General features: G+C 40.3%; 1 protein-coding gene across 4 annotated transcripts in view; it reads right to left on the reverse strand.

The window, feature by feature from the left end:
- tpk1 (thiamin pyrophosphokinase 1) overlaps nt 1–25,907 on the reverse strand; it is a 382,816-nt gene that overhangs the window by 299,509 nt on the left and 57,400 nt on the right. For 2 of the 4 annotated variants that reach the window (XM_041184540.1, XM_041184541.1), the window contains one exon: nt 21,786–21,869. The exons of the other annotated variants lie outside the window; for them this stretch is intronic. In XM_041184540.1, the coding sequence (XP_041040474.1) occupies nt 21,786–21,837 (52 nt within the window). In that variant the 5' untranslated portion in view covers nt 21,838–21,869. The remainder of the gene's footprint in view (nt 1–21,785; nt 21,870–25,907) is intronic. 4 annotated transcript variants of the gene reach the window in all.

Here is a 25,907-nt window from a genome sequence, read left to right on the forward strand (position 1 = left end):
GAGAAGTTGTGTGATCATCAGTTTCATGGGAATAGGGTTGAGGGAGCAGAGGTGGGTCTCATGGACAAGATGAGTTCAGAGAGGGCATCAGGGTACATAGGAAACAAACTAGAGAAAGATATATACATTGCTTTTTGCAGGGAAACCCATTAAAGATGCACGAGTACCAGAAACTTGACCAAGTCTAAAATCCTATTTACCCTATGGATTTCATTTTGCTGCTGGACACTTTGAGCCAATCTGTTGGCTGGTTATGAAGTGGAACTGCTTGCACTAGGCAGGGGAGGAGAGCATTTTTAAACCTTTTGTGCAACAATGGACAGCATGTGGGAAGGCTGAAAAACAACTGAAAAAACCTCAATGTTGATGCCAAACAAGGGAAGAGCAGCAGAAGGTTCCAACATGGACAGAGAATGTGAGTTTACATTCCCTCATTGCTGATTAACTTAATAGTGTTAATTGTTGTTTCAGTGTGAACAATATGTTAATTCTTCCTTATAAGACATAATTGCCATTTATCAGCATGCTATTCAATGGTTTTCTAAAATTCACTTCTTTCACATAAAGCTAGTAACTCCTCTCCCAGCATGAAGCTAAAAAACAATGCTTTATCCCTTCAAATGCAATATGCTGCAAACAAAAGGCATTATTGCACAGCCAAAAGCAATCAAAAACTCATTCCAACCATTAGAAGATACAATAACAGTGAGCCTTGGGATTGGACCTGCAACTATCTGGTTGCAATGGGCAATATTTAATGACTAGAATCTGCACTCAAAAACACAATTAAAACTAATAATAGAAATATCCTGAATCTGATAAGGGCACTTAGAAGATCATATGATTAAGCATAATCAACATGGATTTATGAAATGAAAATTATGCTTGACAAATCTGTTCACTACTAGGATAGGTAACGGGGAACCAGTGGACCTGGAATATTTGGATTTTCAAAAGATGCCGCACAAGAGGTTATTATACAATATTTGGCTCATGGGATTGGGAACTAAGACATTAACATGGATTGAGGTTTAATTAACATACAGAAAAGAGAGTAGAATGTACAGGTAATTTTTGGGGTGGCAAGCTGTAACAAGCGGAATACTGCAAGAATCAGTACTTGGGCCTCAGTGATTTACAATTTATATATCAATAACTTAGGTGAGGCAACTGAGTGTCAAGTCTCCAAGTTTGCTGACGTCCAAAACTTAGGATTAATAAGCTATGAGTGGGACACAAAGAGGCTGCAAAAGGATTTAGACATGTCAAGTGAGTGGGCAACACATGGCAAGTGGAACATAATGTGGAGAAATGTGGAGTTTTCCATGTTGGTAGGAAGAAAAAAAGCAGAATATTTTTAAATGAAATATTGGAGAATATCTGAATTCAGAAGGATCTGGGTGTCCTGGTACAAGAATCACAGCAAGTTAGCATGCAGGTCAAGCAAGCAATTAGGAAAGTAAATGATATGTTAGCATTATTAGCAAGAAATAAAAGCAAAGTCTTACTGCAATTGTATAGGGCCTTGGTGAGACCATATTTAAAAGTACTGTATATTGTTTTAGTCTCTTTGCCCAAGGAAGGATATACTTGCCTTAAAGGAATGCAATGACAGTTCACCAGACTAATTCCCAAGATGAGGGAATTGCCTTTTGTGGAGAGATTGGGTAGTCTAGGTTTACATTCCCTAGAATTTAGAAGAATGAAAAATTATCTCACTACAACATATAAAATTCTTAAGGGCCTTGACAGGGCAGATGCTAAGAGGATATTTCCCTGGCTGAAGAGTCCCGAATTACAGGTCACAATCCCACAATAAGGGACCACCCATTTAGGGCTGTGATGAGGAGACAATTCTTCACTCAAGCGTGTTGTGACACCAGGGAGTTGTAGATGCACACTCATTCAGTATATCCAAGTCAGAGATCGACAGATTTTTGATAACTCAGGGAATCATGGTATGTGGGAATGGTGCAGCAAGGTGTAGCTGAAGTAGAAGATCAGCCATGATCTCATTGAATGGCAGAACAGGCTCCAGGCTACTCCTGCTCCTATTTCTTGTGTTCTTAAATTCACTTATTGATCACATTTCTTCATTTTAAAATAACTTTGACTGAAAAAGAAAAGCTCATTTTAAGCCACAAAAAGAAAACTATTCACAGCAATATAAATGTGAAATGTCAAGGAAATACATACTGGAAAAGTGATGATTAAATGTATTCCTCCAGTTCTCCACATGGTGAGAATTTTCAAATTTGATTTTTGAATGACAGTAATACACCTCACAAAGTTAAAAAGGGATATCAATATAGTACTCTCCAGTCAATGCAAAGTAAGTCAGGATGTAATAAGCCAAAGTTTACAACAGCAACAGTAACTTACGTTAAGACAGGGTCTTAAGCATAGCAAAGTGTTCCTCGGTACTTCATATGAGCATTATCAAGTAAAATGTGATTGTCACAAAGGGACATCAGGACAGATAATCAAAAGCTTTGCCCAGAGAGATACAAGACATTTGAAAACAAAGATGAGAATTTTAAAATTAAGACATTGCCTGACAGGGAACACGGGGATGATGGGTTAACAGGACTCGTATAAATGGAATTATGGAAAGGGTACAACACAGGAGGAGGCCATTTAGCCCATCAAGTCCATGCCAGCTCTCTGCAAGAGCAATTGAGCTAGTCCCACACCTGGCCCTGGCTCTTTCCCTGTAACCTGCAATTTTTTTTTCCCTGTCAGGTACTTATCCAATTCTTTTTTGAAAGCCATGATTCAATCTGCCTCCGTGTTTCAGGCAATGCATTCCAGATTGTAACCACTAATTGCATAAAAAGGATTATTTTCATGTCACCTTTGGTTCTTTTGTCAATCGCTTTACATCCGTGTCCTTTGGTTCTCTAGTCTTACACCAAGAAGAACAGTTTTACTCGGTATTCTGTCAAAAATCCTCAAGATTTTGAGCACCTCTATCAAATCTCCTCTCAATTTTCTCTTCTTTGAGAACAACCCCAGCTTCCACAATCTATCCATATGACTGTAGTTCCCCATTCTTGGAACTACTCTTGTAAGTTTTTTCTGCACCTTCTCTAAATCTTTTCAAGTTTTGTCCAGAATTGGACACAATACTCCAGTTGAGACCAAACCAGTGCTTCATAAAGGTTCATTATAACTTCCTTGCTTTTGTATTCTATGGCTCGATTTATAAAGCTCAGGATCTCAAATGCCTTTTCAGCCACTTTCTCAACCTGTCCTGCCATTTTCAATGATTTGTGCACGTATGCCCCGAGGACTCTGTTCCTGAACACTGTTAGAAGAGTACCCTTTTGTTTATATTGTCTCCACTCATTCTTCCCAAGTTCTAGTCTCTCTCACAAGAGGAAGCATCCTCTCATGATCCATCCTGTTAAGTCCCTTCAGGACTCGTTCTTCTAAACTCCAAAGGGTAGAGGCCGAACCTATCAAACCTTTCCTCATATTATAACCCTTTCATCCCTGCAGTCAGTCAAATGAACCTGTTCTGAACTGTTGCTAATGCAATTATATCCTTTCTTAAGCAAGGAGACCATAACTGTACACAGCACTCACTCGTCTCACCAATGCCCTTTACAACTATAGCAAAACTTGCCTACTTTTATATTTTATTCCTCTTGAAATTAACAACAATATTTGCCTTTCTCTAAACATTTGCTGTACCTGAATACTAACTTTTTGTGATTCATATATCAATACACCCAGATCCCTCAGTACCGCAGAGTGCTGCAATCTCTCTATTTAAATAATATACTGCTTTTCTATTCTTCCTGTCAAGGTGGACAAGTTCATATTTTCCCACATTATATTGCATCTGGCAGTCACTTAACCTTTCTATATCCCTTTGCAGATACCATATCTCTTCTTCAAGCTTAATCCCCTTTCTTTGTGTCAGTAGCAAATTTACTAACCACTGTTATAGCACAGCAGTTGGTAAAGGATGAGTTATTTAAAATCCCAGAGGGAAACTTTAGACAACTGACATAATCTATATTTTCAATTGGTATGTTTGAGATGCAACTCTGAATTCAGAAATGAAACCACCAAGCCTTCAGAGGTTTTTTTTATATAAATTAAATTAAACATTTATTAATTTTTCAAGGTATTAAACACATACATATATACAAATTACTACCATGATAACTATTAAACAAATCCACAAATTAATCACTCCCAGGTAATCTTCCCCAAAGCAACAATAACCCATAGACTTAAACAGACACCAGGCAAGCACATTTTATCTTATGAATTCAAAATAAGGTTCTTTTCAATTTGTTCCTTCGCACTGTTGTAAGCTTACAGGCGGCTTAGGTCTTCTTTGCCTCTGACTTCCATGCACAAAACTCTTCTGTGTATACCTAGCCTTCCCTTTGAATGTAAAATCTCATTGTATCATCAGGCCCTTTGAACACCATCTCTTCTAACAATAAAACGCCTTTCATAATACCAATTTTATTAGTAACAAACATATTGCTTGGTGTCTCCAAGCTAGGTGCAAAATTTCACCCCCAGTCTTTGAATGGTTTATTCAACAAAATGCAAATGTACTCTTTACCTTTTGTTTACATCTCAAGACTACTATACATCAAAGCACCCAGCTAGCTGGCTTTAATCCAATTAAGACACACACACTCACAGACACAAGTCCAATTTAAAATAATTTCCAATAACATTATATACATGAATATCTTCATGACAACCATACATTTGGTCCCTTCATCCAAGTTATTGATATAGTTTGTAAATAGTTGAGGACCCAGCACTGATCCATGTGGCACTCCACCAGTTACAGCTTGCCAACTGAAAACTCTCTGCTTACTGTTAGCTAACTAATCCTCTATTCAGGCTAATATGTTACCCCCTACACCATGAGATCTTATTTTGTGCAGTAAACTTTGATGTGGCAACTTTTCAAATGCCTTTTTGAAATCCAAGTACACCACATCTACAGGTCCCCCTTTATCCACGTTGCTTGCTACTTCCTCAAAGAACTCTAATACATTAGTTAAACATTATTTCCCTATCACAAAACCATGTTAACTCTGCCTGATTGCATAAAGATTTTCTAAGTGCCAAGCTATAACCACCTTAATAATAGATTCTAGCAATTTCCCTATGACAGGTGTTAGGTTAAATGACCTATAGTTTCCTGCTTTCTGTCTCCCTCCTTTCTTGAACAGTGGAGTTATTTGCTATTTTCCAATCTGATGGCACCTTTCCAGAATCTAGCATTTTTTGGAAAATCACAACGAATGTGTCTACAATCTGTGCAGCCACTTCTTTTAAGACCCTAGGATGAAATCCATCAGGTCCTGAGGACTTGTCAGCCTTTAGTTCTAATAGTTTTCTCAGTACCCTTTCCCTGGTGATTGTAATTGTTTTAAGTTCCTCCCTCCCTATCACCTCTTGGTTTACAAATATTTCTGGGATGTTATCTGTGTCTTCTACAATGAAGAAAAATATTGATTCCATAGGCTCTAACTTTGCAGACAAGCCCATTATGTGGCACTATTGGAAACACCCTTTTGGAAACCTACACCCAATGCATCAACTGTATTATCCTCATCAGCCTGCTCTGTTACCTCATCAAAAAATTCAATCAAGTTGGTTAAACATGATTTGCCCTTAATATATCCATGGGACAGTGGCAGCATTGATATAAAGTTCGCCAATTGGCAGGAAACACAACAGCGGTAAAACATTGTTTTTCAGACAGACTAGAGTGAGGTATGCTCTAGGGGTCAATGCTAGGACCACTGCATTTCTTGAGGAAATAGAAAATAAGTCAGAAGTGTTAACACTGAATTTCTAACTTGTACCCTCATGCTGCAATTAAAATAGCACAAATTACTATCTATGCCTCCCAGTATTTCAAAGACAAGAAATATTTGAACTACCTTCCATCTTTCCACAATGAAAGTGAGCTCAACTCTTTTAAGTTTCTTCTCTGAACTGAGATTTCCCAGACCTAAGAACATCTTTGCTTTGAGCCCTCTCCATTGTGTCATGTTGCTGTGAAGACAATGCATCCAAAATTGGACACAATATTCTGAATGCAGCCTCAGTACTAATCCATACGTGATTCGAATCATGATCAATAATTAGACCAAACATTATATGTTAATTGATACCCTTCCATCAGGTATATATTTGCTGTTTCTTGTTCTGATATGCATTGTTTTATGTCACCTTATTTCATATGGTAGCAATCTCTCTGAGAACACTCCCCCTGGGGCTGTATTAACACCAGGCTCTGACAGTGGTTATCAAATGCAGCAAAATTTTAAGATTTTAAATAAACTTTGTATCTCTGAAAAGCTTTTAACAAATTGTAAAATTTAATAATGTTTAATAATTATAATAATGTTTATATGATTCTATCAACCTATTTAGAGACAAGTATTATTGCTTCTGGAACAACATGCACCCCAAAAAATTATTTAAATGCAATTTTCACAAACGCTATCATCCAATACTAATTTCCATAGTCCAGGCATCTTAATTCATACAAATCTTCATAGAAAAATATACTAGTCATACTTGATTGAAGCAATTCTGTTGGTATTTAAACGGAGTAATGCACTAAAGCCAGGATGAGGTTAGCCACTGTTACCAACATTTTGACAGATTTATCATTAAAACTACAATTTCATAGGCCTCAATTCAGAGCATCAAGACAAGACTATTTATGCACTAGGTAGCATATGACATTTAATCTGAGAGCGCAGGATGTGTACACTGACGTGCTTTCCATTAGTTGTATGACAACCAAGAGTTTAACTTCTTAAATTTTTTAGGGTTTTTTCCTAGTTGGAAGAAACGCATAGAAAGCAGCTCAGTCCAGATAAAAGTTACAAAATATTTTTAAGCCACTAACTCTTATATTCATGCCAGATTTTTTTTTTAAGTGAATGGAGTTAAACTCTGCACTTCTTACTGGTTGAGTGCCAGTGTAAGATATAGAATAAAATAGGCCTTAAAGATTTGATGCAATGACCCTATTCTATTTTTGGTTGATGGCAATATCCCAATAAAAAAGTGCTTCAGAATAATTTAAAGTGCACTGTGAACCTACTTTCTTTGTAATTTCAGGGCCATGTCGATGTTGTTCTGTCAGCAGTCACTGAGCGGTATAGATTAATTTGCACTTTTCCTGTGAAAGAAGTATTTCTAACAGTTTGCCACATTTATTAGAATTCTTTGAGAAGGTAATTAGCAGGATAGATAAAGGGGAGCCAGTAGATGTAATATATTTGGGTTTTCAAAAGGCGTTCAATAAGGTATCACACATAAGGCTACTTAATAAGATAAGAGCCCATGGCGTTGGGGGTAGGATATTAACATGGATAGAGGATTGGCTAACTAATAAAAGACAGAAAGTTGAAATAGGGGGTTATTTTCAGGATGGCAACCTGTAACTAGTGGAGTGCCACAGGGATCAACGCTGGGGCCACAATTATTTATAATATATATTAATAACTTAGATGAGGGAAGCAAATGAACCATTGTCAAGTTTGCGGATGACACAAAAATAGGTGGGAAGGCAAGTGGTGAGGATGACACCAAGAGTCCACAGAGGGATACAGACAGATTAAATGAGTGGGCAAAAACTTGGTAGGTGGAATATAATGTGGGAAAATGTGAGGTTATGTATATTGACAGGAAGAATAGGGGAGCTAAATATTATTTAAATGGAGAAAGACTGCAGAAAGCTACTGTGCAGGAGGATTTGGGAGTCCTCGTGCATGAATCCTATAAAGCTAACATACAAGTTCAACAGGTAATAGGGAAGGCAAATGGAATATTGGCCTTTATTTCAAAGGAAATGGATATAAAAATAGGGAAGTCTTGCTAAAACTATACAAGGAACTAATTAGACCACACCTAGAATACCTAGAATACTGTGAACAGTTTTCGTCCCCTTATCAAAGGAAAGATATACTGGCATTGGAGGCAATCCAGAGGAGGTTCACTAGGTTGATCCCAGGTATGGAGGGATTTTCATATGAGGAGAGGTTGAGTAAGTTGGGCCTGTACACATTAGAGTTTAGAAGAATGAGAGGTGACCTTACTGAAACATATAAGATTCTTAGGGGGCTTGACAGGGTAGATGCTGAAAGGTTGTTTTCCTTTGTGGGAGAGTCGAGGGCCTGTTATGACACAACAGTTGGTAAAGGCTGAGTTGTTTAAATCCCAGTGGGAAACTTGAACAACTGTCATAATCTATATTTTCAATTGGTATATTTGAGATGCAGCTTGAATTCAGGAATAAAACCACCAAGCCTCAAGAGGTTTTTTATATAAAACTAAACTAAACATATAGTTTTGAGGAAGTGACCAGGTGTGTAGATGAGGGTAGTGCAGTTGATGTAGTTTATATGGATTTCAGCAAAGCCTTTGCCAAGCTCTCACATGGGAGACTTATAAAGAAGGCAATTGCACTTGGGTTACAAGGTAATTTGATGAGGCGGATTCAAAATTGGCTTAGTTGTAGGAGACAGAGGGTGATGACAGAAGGATGCTTTAGTGACTGGAAGCCAGTGTCCAGTGGTGTCCTATTATTCGTCATTTATATAAACGACAGAGATGACTATGTTGGGGGGAGGATTAGTAAGTTTGCGGATGATACAAAGGTTGGTCGGGCGGTTAACAGTGAGGTTGAGGGTCTTGGGCTACAGGAATATATAGACAGGATGGTCAAATGGGCAGATAAGTGGCAGATGGAATTTAACCCTGAAAAGTGTGAGGTGGTACACATTGGAAGGAGTAATTTGACAAGCAAGTATTCCATGAATGGCATGACAGTAGAGAGTTCTGAGGAACAAAGGGACCTTGGCATGTGTGTCCATAGATCTCTGAAGGCAGAGAGGCATGTTAGTGAGGTGGTAAAAAAGGCATATGGGACACTTGCCTTTATCAATCGAGGCATAGATTACAAAAATAGGGAGGTCATGTTGGAGTTGTATAGAACCTTGGTGAGGCCACAGCTGGAGTACTATGTGCAGTTTTGGTCGCCACGTTATAGGAAAGATGCGATTGCACTAGAGGGGTGCAGAGGAGATTCACCAGGATGTTGCCTGGGATGAAACATTTAAGTTATGAAGAGAGGTTGGATAGACTTGGGTTGTTTTCGTTGGAGCAGAGAAGACCTGATCGAGGTGTACAAGATTATGAGGGCATGGACAGGGTGGATAGGGAGCAGTTGTTCCCCTTAGATGAAGGGTCAGTCACAAGGGGACATAAGTTCAAGGTGAGTGGCAGGAGGTTTTGGGGGGGATGTGAGGAAAAACGTTTTTACCTAGAGGGTGGTGATGGTCTGGAATGTACTGCCGGGGAGGGTGGTGGAGGCGGGTTGCCTCACATCCTTTAAAAAGTACCTGGATGAGCACTTGGCACGTCATAACATTGAAGGCTATGGGCCAAGTGCCCTAAATGGGATTAGGTAAGTAGGTCAGGTGTTTCTCACGTGTTGGTGCATGCTCAATGGGCCGAAGGGCCTCTTCTGCACTGTGTGATTCTGTGATTCTGTGATATATTAATTTAACAACAAATTAAACACATACACATGTCTACAAATTTCTATCTTAATAAATTTTAAACAAATCAGCGTGCTTGCACACGGACAGGGGAGAGACCTCATCTTGAGTGAGACACAGCCAGAGTGAGTGTGGGTATTGGTAATTTGGTGCAGAGTGGGAATTTGGTGCAGAGGGGAAGAGGTGCTTTTTGCATCTTTTCCCTTGCTATCCAACTTCTTAAATCTTCAGAGAGTGGTCTTGCCCTGCTGCAGCAGTAGAGGCTACAAGGGAGAGAAATGACTGATAAGTGGTGGGTAAGGTCAGATAAGTATTTACTACTTTTATCGCTTATAGTTTAAGGTCTTTTTGCGCTTTATAGTTTGTATATTCTGTAGTAACGAGCATCAGGAGTGAAGGGTGCCAGAGTAATTCATTTAACATGTTTAATTTAAATGGATAAGTCATAGCAGGAGAGCTTAAAGCCGTGCTGTGCTCGTGCTCCATGTGGGAAGCGGGGAACATTTCCAACGCCCGGGACCAGCATGTGTGCAGGAAGTGTGTCCAGCTGTAGCTCCTGGAAGCTCGGGTTTCAGAGATGGAATGGTGGCTGGGGACACTGTGGAGCATCTGCGAGTCTAAGAGCGTCGTAGATAGCACATTTAGAAAGGTGGTCACATCGCAGCTGAAGGGACTTGAGGAAGGAAGGGAATGGTTGACCACCAGGTAGTCCAAGAGAAATAGGCAGGTAGTTCAGGAGTCCCCTGTGGTGCCGCTTGCAAATTGGCATTCCATTTTGGAGGCTGATGAGGGTGCTAGTTCCTCCAGGGAGTGCAGACAGCCAAGCTTCTGGCACCACAAGCCACCTGTCTGTGCAAGAGGGGAGGAAGAGAGGAAGAGCAATAGTAATAGGGGATTCTATAGTCAGGGGAACAGATAGGCACTACTGTGGCCATCAAGGTCACTCCAGGATGGTTTGTTGCCTCCCTGGTGCCAGGATCCCAGATGTCACTGAATGGTTGCAGGGCATCCTGAAGGGGGAGGGTGATAAGGCAAAGGTCATGTTGATACCAATGACATGGATAGGAAGAGGGATGAGGTCTCGCATCAAGAATTCAGTGAGTTAGGCAGTAGACTGAAAAGCAGGAGCACTCGGGTTGCAATCTCTGAATTACTCCCAGTGCCACATGCTAGCTAGCACAGAAATAGGAGAATAGCGCAGATGAATACGTGGCTTCATGGATGATGCAGGAGGGAGGGTTTGAGATTCCTGGGTCACTGGGAACGTTTCTGGAGAAGGTGGGACCTGTACAAGCGGGATGGGCTACATCTGAACCAGAGTGGGAGTAACATCCTTGTAGGAGGGTTTGCAAGTGGTGTTGGGAGGAGTTTCAACTATTTCGGCCGGGGGCGGGACACAGAATGTTAGCAGAATAGGGACACGTTATAATACAGTAAAACAATCAAGTTAGAGAGAGTACAGCTGCATTAAGTTTCAGGGGAGTAAGGCAAAGCTGGATGGCCTCTACTTTAATGCCAGGAGTATTAAAGGGATGAGTTAAGGTTGAGGATTGACACCTATAATTGTGATATAGTAGCCATCACAGATTTGTGGTTGAGGGAGGGGCAGGATTGGCAGCTCAACATTCCGGGATATAGAATCTTCAGGCGAGACAGGGAAGTAGGGTAAAAGAGGAGGAGGTATTGTATTATTAGTTAAACAGTCAGTTACTGCAGTAAGGAGAGAATGTAAATCAAGGATGCTATGTTGCCTCCCTGGTGCCAGGGTCCAGGATGTCAGGGATCAGCTGCAGGACATTCTGGGGAGGGAAGATAAACAGCCAGTGGTCGTGGTAATCATTGGTACCAACAACATAGGTAAACTAAGAGATGAGGACCAGCAAGCTCAGTACAGGAAGTTAGGAGATAAATTAAAATGCAGGACCTCAAATGTAGTAATCTCAGGATTACTCCCAGTTCCACGTGCTAGTGAGAGCAGGAATAAGAGGATAGACCAAATGAACACGTGGCTGAAGAGATGGTGTAGCTGGGCGGGGTTCAGATTCTTAAGGCACAGGGACCGGTTCTGGGGAAGGTGGGACCTGTACAAACCAGACAGGCTGCACCCAGGCAGAGCTGGGACCCATGTCCTTGCAGGGGCTTTTGCTAGTTCTATTGGGAAGTACTTAAACTAGTGTGGCAGTGGGATGGGATTCCAAGAGTAGGATCAGATAGGTCAGATTCAGATCAGAAAAATGGAGGTAGAACAGTAGCTCGGGACGTTGTGATAGACATGATGTTACAGGAGAAGCAAAGTTTAAAAAGTGTCCAGCAAGGGAAATTGACAGGGTTAAACTGTTTATACTTCAATGCAAGGAGTATTACAAACAAGGTAGATGAGATAAGGGCACATGTAGACACATGGCAGCAGGATGTCATTGCGATAACGGAGACCTGGCTAAAGGAGGGACAAAACTGGCACCTTAATATCCCTGGTTATAGAGTCTTCAGACACGATAGGGTAGGAAATAAAAAAGGAGAGGAGGGGGTAGCACTAATGGTTAAATAATCAATTCCAGTTGTGAGAAGAGATCTTATACTAAATGGGTCAAGAAACGAGGCTTTATGGATTGAGCTTAGAAATAAAAAAGGGGCAGTCACATGACTTGGAATATACTACAGACCCCCAAATAGTGAAAGGGAAATAGAAGAACAAATATGTAGGCAAATTGCTGCTTGTAAGAACAAGAGGGCAACAATAGTAGGAAACTTCAAGTATCCTAATATCAACTGGGATTCAAACAATATAAGGGGCACTGAGGGATAAAAATTCATGCAGTGTGTCCAGGAAAATTTTTTCAACCAATTAGTGACAAACCCAACGAGAGGAGATGCAATTCTAGGCCTAGTCTTGGGGAATGAAAAAGGGGAAGTGGGTGAAGTGACAGTTGGTGACCATATCGAGGACAGTGATCACAATTCAATTAGATTTAGCATTACCATGGAAAAGGACAGAGATAAGGCAGAGTAAAAGTCTTGAACTGGGGGAAGGCAAATTTTGCAAAAATGAGAAGGGACATGGCTGAGGTGGACTGGACAGCACTGCTGGAGGATAAAACAGTGGAAAACCAGTGGGAAGCACATCTGGGATCCTAATTGTACAAAGTAGACATGTCCCCTCCAAAAATAAGAGTGGTACTGCCAAATCTAGACCTCCCTGGTTGTCTAGAGGAATACAGGGGAAGATCAAACAGAAAAAGAAAGCGTACAATAGGCACAAAGAGCTAAGCACTGCAGAGAGCCTAGACAAATATAGGAAGTGCAGGGACGAAGAAAAGAAGGAAATAAGGAAATTAAAGAGAGGGCATTAAAAAGATTAGCAAGTAAAGTTAAAGATAACCCAAAGATGTCTTACCAATACATTAATGCTAAAAGGTTAGTTAAGGAAAAAGTGGGACCTATCAGAGATAGTGGAGTGGGCGGTAAAGTGGCACATGGATTTTAACAGGAGGTGACCAGGTGTGTAGATGAGGGCAGTGCAGTTGATGTAGTTTATATGGAATTCAGCAAAGCCTTTGGCAAGGTCCCACATGGGAGACTTATAAAGAAGGCAAATGCACATGGGATACAGGATATTTTGAAAGGTGGATTCAAAATTGGCTTAGTTGTAGGAGGCAAAGGGTGATGACAGAAGGATGCTTTAGTGACTGGAAGCTGGTGTCCAGTGGCGTACCACAGGGATCTGTGCTGGGTCCTCAATTATTCGGCATTTATATAAACGACATAGATGATTATGTGGGCTGGAGAATTAGTAAGTTTGCGGATGGCACAAAGATTGGCTAGGTGGTTAACAGTGAGGTTGAGTGTCTTGGGCTACAGGAAGATATGGACGAGATGGTCAAATGGGCAGATAAGTGGCAGATGGAATTTAACCCTGAAAAGTGTGAGGTAATACACTTTGGAAGGAGTAATTTTATAAGGAAGTATTCAATGAACTGCAGGACACTTGGAAGCTCTGAGGAACAAAGGGACCTTAGCCGGTGTGTCCATAGATCTCTGAAGGCGGAGGGGCATGTTAGTGGGGTGGTGAAAAAGGCATTTGGGACACTTGCCTTTATCAATCAAGGCATAGATTGCAAAAGTAGGGAGGTCATGTTGGAGTTGTATAGAACCTTGGTGAGGCCACAGCTGGAGTATTGTGTGCAGTTCTGGTCGCCACATTATAGGAAGGATGTGATTGCACTGGAGGGGGTGCAGAGGAGATTCACCAGGATGTTGCCTGGGATGAAACAGTTAAGTTATGAAGAGAGGTTGGATAGACTTGGGTTGCTTTCGTTGGAGCAGAGAAGATTGAGGGGTGACCTGATCGAGGTGTACAAGATTATGAGGGGCATGGACAGGATGGATAGGGAGCAGTTGTTCCTCTTAGTTGAAGGGTCAGCGACAAAGGGGCACAAGTTGAAGGTGAGTGGCAGGAGGTTTAGGGGGTTGTGAGGAAAAACTTTTTTACCCAAAGCATGGTGACGGTCTGGAATGCGCTGCCTGGAAGGGTGGTGGAGGCAGGTTGCCTCACATCCTTTAAAAAGTACCTGGATGAGAACTTGGCACATCATAACATTCAAGGCTATGGGCCAAGTGCTGGTAAATGGGATTAGGTAGGTAGGTCAGGTGTTACTCACGTGTCGGTGCAGATTCAATGGGCCGAAGGGCCTCTTCTGCACCGTGTGATTCTGTGAAATCCCGAAATTTATCACTGCCAGGTAAGTCTTCACCACGGCAACAATAACCCACTAAGCAGAACTTTTCACTCGGCATGTGGGGGCGGGCCCAACACGCTGATGCATAAAATGACGCGAGATGACGTCGGGCGTACGTCCCAACGTCATGGCACAGTCCCGCACCTGCCGAAATGTAAACAACCTATTAAGGCCATTAACATAGTAATTATTGTGCTTATTAACATTGACCGCCCAACCCTAAGGTTTTCGGGCAGGCGAAAAGCCCAAGCGGCCTTCACATTTGTTAGGAGACCTCATCCACATGTGGGATGAGGTTTCTTAAAGCTTTTACTAAATAAATTAAAACATTTGCATAAATATAAAAATGTCCTTTCTCATGTGGCAGTCACATGAGGGGACATGTTTAAATAAATCTTTAAACCTCTTATTTAATTTTTTGAATATCCATTCAATCTCCCCGTGGCACCGAGCTGCCTCAGGGAGATTGAAGAGCTCTTTCACGCATATGCGCGAAAGACTGCTGGCCTTGACTTTCCCTCCTCCACCCTCCTGCACAGGTAGTTCCCGCTGAGCCTGCCCGCCATTTGAAAAATTCTGCCCATTGATTTAAAACTGACACCAGGCAAAGCACATTTGACCTTATGAATTCAAAATGAGGTTCCTTGCAGACACAATTGTAGGCTCATATGCTGGTTAGATCTTCAATGCCTCTGACTTACACACACAAACTCTTTTCTGTTTATAAAAACAAAAAACTGCGGATGCTGGAAATCCAAAACAAAAACAGAATTACCTGGAGAAACTCAGCAGGTCTGGCAGCATCGGTGGAGAAGAAAAGAGTTGATGTTTCGAGTCCTCATGACCCTTCAACAGAACTGAGTGAATCTTAGGAAAGGGGTGAAATATAAGCTGGTTTAAGGTAGGGGGGGTGGCGGGGAGACAAATGGGAGGGGGGGGTGGTGTGGTCCCTACAACCACACCACCCCCCCCTCCCAACTTCTCTTACCCACCCACCACCTTAAACCAGCTTATATTTCACCCCTTTCCTAAGATTCACTCAGTTCTGTTGAAGGGTCATGAGGACTCGAAATGTCAACTCTTTTCTTCTCCTCCTTTCTGTTTATACCTAACTTCCCCTTTGAATATAAATTTTCCATTGTATTCTAGGCTGTTAATGTCACACCTTCTAACAATAACATTTTCATCCCACTGATTTTATTAGTAATATAAACACATTGCTTAGCATCTCTCAGCTAGATGCAAGATTTTACCCATTCTTTTGAATAGTTTATTCAACAAATGCAAATTTACACTTTACCTTCTACGTTCATCTAATTAACATCTCAAAACTACTATACATCAAAGCACTCAGACTAACTGGCTGTAATCCAGTTAAGACACATAATTAAGACTACAATTCCAATTTAACAATAATTTCCAATAACATTACAGACATTAATCGCTCTTCATGACAGACCAGAGGACATAATCTCAGAGTAGGGAGTCACCCGTTTAAAACAGAGATGAGGAGGAATTTCTTCTCTCAGAGCGTAGTGAATCTGTGGAATTCTTTACTGCAGCGGGCTGTGGAGGCTAAGTTATTAAGTGTATTCAAGGCTGAGATAATCAGATTTTTAATCAGTAAGGGAATCAAGGGTTATAAAAAAAAAGGCAGGAAAGTGGAGTTGAGGATTATCAGATCAGCCATGATCTCATTGAATAGTAGAGCAGATTCGATGGGCCAAATGGACTACTTCTGCTCCTACATCTTATGCATGTTGAGAAGCCTGGCAGAAGTTAAAACAGGCAGTTTTAGTACACTGATATTTTTGGTGGCTAGATATATTTTTCTTGTCCTTTACATATTACTCACCCTTTTTTAAAAATTTTTTCATGGGTTGTGGGTGTCACTGGTTACATCAGCATTAATTGCCCATCCCTAATTGCCCTTGAGAAGGTGGTGGTGACCCCCTTTCTTGAACTGCTGCAGTCCATGCAGTTCCTTCTTATGACTGCTTTCCTGTTGACAACAGCAGAGTACAATTACTCAGTCATCGACAGCCCCATTATCTTGCCCAAATTGCCATTTCTTTTCTTGAGGTACATTTCAACATGCGTTATCATGCACAAAGGAGAACCAGCTAAATCAAGCACATTCTACACTCAACTTCCACATGCTATTCCAGCAGAGATGATTTGCTTATGATCAGGAGTGGGAATCTGACTCCTGCATAGAGCAAGACACCGTGGTCCCACCACTGCTGACATTAACTTATTCAACCAAAGATAAGGTATGAATATGGGATGTTCTAGCGTTTGAAATACAACATCATCTAGTGAAACATCAGAACAGCTCTCCAAATTTCCGAAATTATTTGAATTGTTTCAGTTCAGACCTATTGAACTCATTCAAATACAACCACGTTAAAATAAAGGAAGAATTATGTTCATATAACAGCTTTCATAACCTGAATATGTCCCAAAACACTTTACAGCAATGAAGAATATTTTTTTGTTATGATACAGAGAGTGGTATTTTCCAGGCTGTCCAAATCCCAAAGCGAAATTTGGCTAGGCTGTCATAACGATTTTGCCATTTGTATTTATTACGAGGTTTGTGCACTGAAGTCAGAAGTAATGAGTCCTTTACCACCTTTAGAGATTGTAAAAATTAAATTAAAACATTTATTAACAAAAGGAAAGAAAACTTAAATATACAAGACCACAGTTCCACAGTTACATTTAGTTTTATAATGGTTCTCACAAGATTTCTACTTAACTAAACTCCCAAATCAAGGCAACAGTCCGAATAGATTCTTTGGCCTGAATTTTTCAGGCAGTGGGTGGGCTCCATGCTGCCATTTTACACGGGCCGGCCAATTAAAACCCGCCCAGTGTAAGACATGAGCGGTAGCGCTCAAAGCGTTACTTGTGCGGGCGGAGGGAAGAGAGAGGGTCAGGGCCAGCACTTTTTTGTGTATGCGCACAAAAGAGCACTTCAATCTCCTTGAGGCATGGAGCTGCCTCAGGGAGATGGAAGGGCTTTTGAAATTATTAAATAAAAGATTTAGAAATGTATTTAAACATGTCCCCTCATGAGATGGGACATGTTTTTATATTTATGAAAAAAAATTCATTTATTTAATAAAAGCTTTAGGAAACCTCATCCCGCACGTGGATGAGGTTTCCTAAAAAACGGGAAGGTCGCTTGGCCTTTTCGCCTGTCTGCAAACCTTAAGGTTGGACAGGCAGCATTTACAATTACCTTAATTAGTTCTTTAATGGCCTTAATAGGCTGTTTACATATCAGCAACTCTGGCACGCGCCTGCCGAATGAAACATCACCAAACTCAGCACGATGACATCAGGACACATGCCCGACGTTATCATGCATCGCCTTACACGTCGGTGTGTCGGGCCCGCCCCCGCACACCAGCTGAATAATCCTGCCCTTAATCGATAAAACATCCAGCAATATTACCACAAGCATCCACTGTTGCTATAAGGGAGGGATTTCACAGCTTCTTTCTCTCTCTCACTCGAAAATGGAACGCCAAGGCTTTTAACAAAACCTTTGTTACTGGAACAGCAAACTTCTGCAGGGTGGCTAGAGTCTTTTTCCCACAAGTCTGTTTCACACAGTACCTTTCAGGATATCACACGACCACTCTCCACACAGCTTTCCACCTTTCTTTAAATATATTTCTTCCCTTTTGATCTGTCAATCCCATTGTTTCAACCTGTCTTTGGAAGTTACATTTCCCAGAATATACAATTCTTTCATATTGTCATTATGGCCAGCACTTACGGGAAAAATCAACTTAATAACTTTGCCTTATTTATCTTGCAAGTTATAAACATCTTATCATGTCCCTTTGCAAATCAAACAGCCTCCCAACTTGTCAAAAAATGCAAATTCCATTCACACTATCTGCTGAGACTTAATCCTAGTTTAGCCATCTCAATTTCAAATGGTTGTTTTACACCCAACCCCTTTTGATGATTCAAACCTTGCAGTCTGACTGTCAGTAGTATGCGCAACGCACGCACGCACATACACACACAGCCGCACACACGCACAAGCCTGCTTTAAAATATACCACAGTAATATTAGGAAAGAAAATGATATTTCCTTTACATCTTTTGAAGTGTTGTCATCATTGTAATCTAGGAAATGCAGCAGCCAATTTGTGCACAGGACAGTCCCACATACAACAATTAATCAAATGACCAGCTCATTGGTTTTAGTGATGTTAACTGAGGGGTAAATATTGGCCAAGACACTAGGGATAACTCCCCTGCCGTTCTTTAGAATAGTGATATTGGATCTTTCATGTCCACAAGAAGCATACAGGGCCTCAGTTTAACATTTCATCCGAAAGATAATACCTACAGCAGTGCAGCACTCCCTCAGTACTGCAATGGAGTGTCAGCTTAGATCATAGAATCATATAATGGTTGCAGAAGAGAAGGAAACCATTCAGCCTGTCATTTCTGTGCCAGCGCTCTGCAAGAGCAACTCAACTAGTCCCGCACACCCGGCTTTTCCAAATTTTTCTTTTCGGGTAATTTCCCAATTTTCTTTTGACATCCATGGTTGAACCTGCCTCCCCCACAACCTCAGGCAGTGCATTCCAGATCCTAGTCATTTGCTGCATAAATAAGATTGTCCTCATGTCACCTTAGGTCCTTTAGCCATTCTTCTTAAATCAGCATCCTCTGGTTCTCAAACCTTCCAACAGGAACAGTTTCTCTCTAACTTCTCAATCCAGATCCCTCATGATTTTGAACACCTCTATCAAATCCCCAGCCTTCTATTCTCAAAGGACAACAGCCCCAGCTTCTCCAAACTAACCTTGTGACTAAAGTCCCTCATCCCGTGAACCATTCTTGGAGATCTTTTCTTCACTCTCTCTAATGCCTTCACATCATTTCCAAAGTGTGGTGCCCAGAATTTGGTGCAATACTCCAGTTGAAGCCAAACCAGTGTTTTATTAATGTTCACCATAACCTCCCTGATTTTGCACTCTATGCCTCTATTCATAATGTCGAGGAGTCTGTGTGTCTTATTAACTGCTTTCTCAACCTGCCCTGCTACCTCCAATGAGTTGTGCACATATAACCTCAGGCCTCTCCGTTACTGCACCCTTTTAGAATTATATCCTTTATTTTATATTGCCGCTCCCCTTAGATTTTGTGCTCAAGTATTGGGGAGAGTGTCACCCACTGATCCAAGATCTAAGTGGAATTGTTACACCAATAACACCTGAAACAAATTAAAATTTGCCAATATTTTTTAAGAGCAATGTTTAGAATTCAAACAAGAATCTGGGGGGATTGACTTCAAAATACAGTATTCATACTTACTGACAAAGTTCAATGCAAAGTTGGGGACATTTTACACATCAGTAGTGGCAGCTAATCTTGAATACAAGGTGTGCAGTATTTCAGGCTGTCTTCATTAAGCTAGATCATGCTTAATAAATATTAAAATCCCTATCTAAAATGATAAGTTCCGGTCATTTTACAAATTGATTATCTGGAACAAAGAGGTCTGCACATAGCTGGAATGTAATAAAGTAAAAATTCTGCATTATATCTTGTAGAGAATAGAGAGTTTATCTTTTATTGCAATATTTTCACTTCACTGTCTGACACATTAAGATGTGAATGCAGGCAGGATAAAATCAATTACACTAAGTATCCAGTTATTGTACTTCCAGAAAACATTCAAATAATTTGCACAATGCTTAGCACAAGAGCTGGCATACCAGTCACACGCACACACAGAAAAATCCAATTAAATTGCTATTTCAAAGTTTCAGATAATAAAGATATGCACAAAGGATTTAACAGCATCTGCATCTTGTCAAAATTAACGTCGCCAGATAAATGAAATTTTAAAAAATAGTTTCACCCAAAGAGTAATGGACACTGTCCTCTTATATGACACTAGTTTGTGCCATCACAATTTCTCACACAGCAAGCTCTTGATCTAAAATAGACAATGAGACAAAAGACACTGTTTTGCATTTCTAGAAAGCCAATTCCTTCAGTGGCACAAGCACATGCATACATAAAATTACAGAGAATTTACAGCAGAGAAACAGGCCAGTCGGTCAAACTGGTCTATGCTGGTGTTTATGCTCCATGTGAGTCTCCTCTCATCCTACTTCATCTAACCCTTTTAGCATACCCTTCCATTCCTTGCTCCTTCATATAGTTCTCTCGCTCCCCCTTAATTACATGTACAGAAGTCACCTCAAACACTCCATGTGGCAGCAAATTCCACATTCTAACCACTCTCTGGGTAATAAATTTCTTATTGGATTTATACCTAGGATTAGATTGCTTACTTGCTCTCGATCAAAATGAATAATTTTTCCAACACTCCACATCCTGAATCGGGATATTGCCTCATACATTTATAACACTTCTTTCTGAATATTTCATCCAGACCATAACCACTGCAATTCACCAATTCAGCCTGTCCAAATTCTGGTGTATTCGTAGGGTACAGTAATGAGAAGTTAAACTAGTTCTGACTTAACTGTTTCAAGTGCTCTTTCCAATCTTTCAGTGCTGTGCAAAACTAAAATCAAAGTGAAAATTCTGTTCTGAAATCAAGTCTGGAGTATTTGTTACGATTAGATACATTCAGAAGCGGAAGTATCAACAGAAGCACTTTCACAAGTAATTTCGATGCTGGACATAAAGTACCATCTACATCATAGCCACATGCTATGTATTACAGCACTTATGTCTTTGAGAGGCCTGTCCAGAACAAAAAACAGAAAAAATGGAAGTAAAACAGGAAGGAACTGATTTGCTAGATAATGAATAGTAAATATAGTGAAAATATAGATAAAGTGCATAAAATTAGTGCTTTTTCCTCCTCAGTATATCCACACATTCTTGCATTTTAACATGAACAGAATATGTATTTCAGGATACTATATTAAATATTTAATTTACATAGTTTAAACTGAAACACCACCACCTGCAAGCTCCCCTCCAAGTCACATACTATCCTGGCTTGGAACTATATCACTGTTCCTCCATCGTCACTGGGTCAAAATCCTCGAACTTCCCCTTTAACAGAACTGTGGGAGTACCTATACAAAATGGACTACAGTGGTTCAAGAAGGTGCTCATCACATCCCAAGAATGAATTTTTAAAAAAATCACTTGTGTTGCTCTTGCAGGGAGCCGGCGCAGAACAATGATTGCTTTAACAACATGATTTTTTTATTTGAGTTAAGGCGATCTCAAATACTTATTTGAGGCATAAGATATGCCACTGATGGCCACTTCAAGCATTTATGTTAAAACCATTAGTAATAGTTTCCTTTGAGTTCTAAAAAAACCGGAGTACACATGTTTTAATTACACATGTCTGGAAAGTTGCACCCAAAATACCAAGTACAAACATCACATAAATGGCAAATAGCCCAATAAAACATACAGACGCACTGTTTGAGAGTAAAAATAAAAGTACCTGTAGGAAGCAAACAGTCTAGAGGAACAAACATATCATCTGTGGCAGCCATTAATGCAGGCTTTCAAGTTCTGCCTAGTGAATCTGCAACAAAAGCATTAAAAACATTGACAACTATATTAAACAATTTTTCAAAAATCTGAATTTCAAGCAGTAATAATCAACCAAACTCAACTTCTGCCAAGTTGATGACTGATAGCTAAATACTTTTGATCAAACATGACCATACATTAGTTGGTGTTTATGATGCCAATTGTTTTGGCACAGTGGATAGAAAATGCTGAGCTGCTCAAATCCGAGAGGGGAACTTGAAATAGCTGCCACAACTGTTTGCAATTTGTACTTTATTTCTAGATGTGTGCCTTGAATTCAGTAGTAATGAGCCCACCAAGATTTGAGGTTTTTTACAAAACTAAATTAGATATTTATTAATAGAAAAAAAGATTTTAAGATTCATCTACAACACAAGTGATTTTTTAAGATTCATCTACAAATTACTACTATAATAACTCTTAAATCTCCTAATTAATCTAGCTCCTAGTTACACCTCCATTAATACAACAGTAAAACAACATAGGTTTCAACAGGCCCAGGCAAAGCACACAATAGCCTGGACAGTGATATTCACAATGAATTCTCTTAGCTTCGATTCCTGTGGACAGCAGCTTGATACATAGAAGCTGGAGGCTTTTCACACTTGTTAGATCTCAGGATGCCTTCTTTCCTACACATAACCCCATTTCCTATATACATATTTCTCCCTTTTTAATGTAAATCCCATTGTTCCAATATGTCCTTGCAACTTTACATTTTCCAAAATATAAATCTTCCATAGTACTCATGTTTTTCAGTAATCTTTAGGAAAAATAAACACACTGTTTGGCTTACCCTCTGTCGGCTAGGTGTAACACCTTACCATCTCTCTGGATTCATGGCTCTGGATTATCTAAAATGCAAACCTTCCTTACACCTCACATTCTAAAATTTCAGCCATGTTTATGTATTTAGCAGTTCAAACCTAGCTTCTCTTTTGATAACTCAAAAGCTCCAGAATAGCTGCAATTCAATTAACCAGCCCCTAACACACAGAGAAACTCTTGCAAACCCCACTATTAACCTAACTTTACAATAAATCACAATAACATTACGAAAATTATTAAATTTTCATGACACCATTACAGCATCAAGTACTCAAATATGGTGTATTTGCCACGTATATTCAATGCCAATGCAGATATGACATGATATCTTTGTGTTGTTACTGAACCAGGTATATTTGAATTTGAACGAAGGAATAATGATGTTTCCACTTCAGCTGAAACTCCACCTATTAATGAATCTGCCAAAAAAAATGTAAGGATGTGCAGAAAAAGCAGGGGAATGGAACAACTGGATTATTCTTGGAAAGAACAGTGCAAACTCAATGGGTCAAATGGCCTCCTTTTGTGCTGTATTTTATGATTCAAGGAGTTACCCCTACAAATATCTGCTAAGGTGATACAGTCAATTTTGGGACAGATATTACTGGGATTTTATAGGAGATTTTGGTTACCCACCTGTGCAAAAATGAATTAAACAGTTAAAAAAAGCATTACCAAACGACTGCTCTCGCTCCAGGTGAGCCAGAAAAGTCTTTCTGTCTAGAGGCAACAGCCAATGAATATTTTCTATCAATGATCCTAATCCAAAAGGCTTGTGACAAACAGAGACCTGTCGCTTATGCATCCAAGTCTATTTCGTATGTGAAGAAACATTAGCCTGTATCCTTTAGGTCATCAAGCATTTTACTTACATAGTGGAACTGGCACAGTTGAACCTACTAACCAAACACACTCCTATACAGCTGTTCTTGGACAGAAGTCCAGAGCACGTTTCAGTGTTCAAGCTCCACTTAACTCAATGGACCCTGTTATTGCAAGGAAGAGATATTAGGAGTCCAACATAATCCAGATCCACTTTCCAAACCCATGGCTGCTACCATCTAATAGGGCAAGAGTAGCAAATATATGGGAATACCACCATGTGGGACTTCCCCTCCAAGCCACACACCATCTTGACTTGGAAATATATTGCCGTTCCTTCACTGCCACTGGGGCAAAATCTTGGAACTCCCTCCCTAACAGCATTATGGGTATACCTATATCACATAGACTGCTGCATTTCAAGAAGGCAGCTCACCACCACCTTCTCAAGGGCAATTAGGGATGGGCAATAAATGCTGGCCTAGCCACTGACATCCCTATCCCATGAACAAATATATATATAAAAAAATACAGGTCAATGTCAAAATCCTGGAACTCCCTATCTAACAGCGCTGTAGAAGTACCTACACCACAAGGACAGCAGTGGTTCAAGAACTGGGTTCACCACCATCTTCCCAAGAGTAATTAAGGATGAGCAATATTGGCCTTGCCAATGATGGCTACATCCCATGAATTATTTTTTTTAAAAGCTGAGTAATCTTCATAGTGCCATTGAGTACAAAATGAAAGTTTTAGTTCCAGTAGTAATCTCCAGTATATTATCAAAGTTCAGTTGATTGATTCCCTTAAGTATCTTCAAAGTCTGAATAATATATTCCCTGAGCATCCTTTTCTCTAGAGTAAATAATACCAGGTTTTTCATCTTCCCCTCATAGCACAGGTGCCTTAAGCTATCACTTCAATTGCATTTTCATAGAATGACCGCTTTGTACATTAGCTCTTAATAACCTGGTTAGATATCCTCTGGAGCCCACCAATGATCTATCCTTGGCCTCCTGCTTCTCATTTATATGTTGCCTTTCGGCAACAGCATCCAAGACAGAACGGCAGGTTCCACTAGCACAGCAATGACACTGGCTCAAACTTATTACCAACTCTACTGTGTTGTCAGGCTGCTTGCCAGACATCCAGTCCTGTAACAGCAGCAACTTCCCCAAATATACATTGAAAAGATTGAAGCCATCATCTTGGGTCCACTAATTCCAGGGAGAGTGGTGAAGGAATGCTCATTTACTCCGATTGAACCAGACTTATGATACTTGATCTGGAGGCAAGCTTCCAACTCCATATTCTCTCCATTACCAAATACTATCTTTACTTACACCTCTGAATTATTGTCCATTTTTGCCCTGCCTCAGTTTGTCTGCTGTTCAAACTTCCAGCCAAGCTTTTGTTACCTCCATTCTTGACTATCCCATGCTCCCCTGGCTGACCTCCTATTTTACAAAAGCTTGAGCTCATCTAAAACTCTGTTGCCCATTTCCTATCTTGCACCGAGTCCCAACACCTTTCACTCCTGTGCTTACTGACCTATATGGGTGCTTGGTTCATCTTTGCTGGGCTACCAACTCCTCAAATTTAAAATTCTCGCCCCCATGTTCAAAATACTCACCCCTCCCTACAATGGCATTGTCACATTCGTGCCACACAACGACCACCTCCAAAAAATTTATCACCTCTTGACAATCAATGGCATTACCATTGCTAAATTCCCCACCATCAACACGCTGGGGACCATTAACCAGAAACTTAATTAGACAAGCCACATAAATGCTATGGTTACAATAAAGAACACATCCTTAAGAATGGCCATGCACTTGCCCTTTTTATCCTTGATATAGACTTTTCTGGGTAGTTCTGAGTTATTAGGCAGATGAGTTTAATAAGGGTTTGCAGTTTCTACATGCTCACATTTGTCTGATTTTTTGCAAGTTTGTGTTCGCTTGTTTCTTGGTTATTATTCGGTCTCAATGATTAACTTTTTTCCTTTATGTTATTCATATCCTAGACGGAAGGCAGTTTAGAAAAGAGTTTCTTGATACAGATAAAGGATTTCCTTCACAGAGGTAGGACAGCACCTCCAGTGACCAATATGGTATCATGGGCTCCCTAATCTCCCTGCATGTTGAGGGCCTTAATACTCTCAAGCAACAGGGAAGATAGTGGGATATGTAATTTTCTCAGCTTCATTGCATGGCTGCAGCATGTACCATCTACTAGCTGCACAGCAACAACTCACTAAAGCTTCTTCAACAGCACCTTCCAAACCTGATTTCTATCATCTAGAAGGACAATGGTAGCAGGCGCATGGGAACACCACATCCTACAAGTTCCCTCCAAAGTCGTACATATCCTGACT

Source organism: Carcharodon carcharias, chromosome 3 (genome assembly GCF_017639515.1).
Source record: "Carcharodon carcharias isolate sCarCar2 chromosome 3, sCarCar2.pri, whole genome shotgun sequence".
Taxonomy (NCBI): domain Eukaryota; kingdom Metazoa; phylum Chordata; class Chondrichthyes; order Lamniformes; family Lamnidae; genus Carcharodon; species Carcharodon carcharias.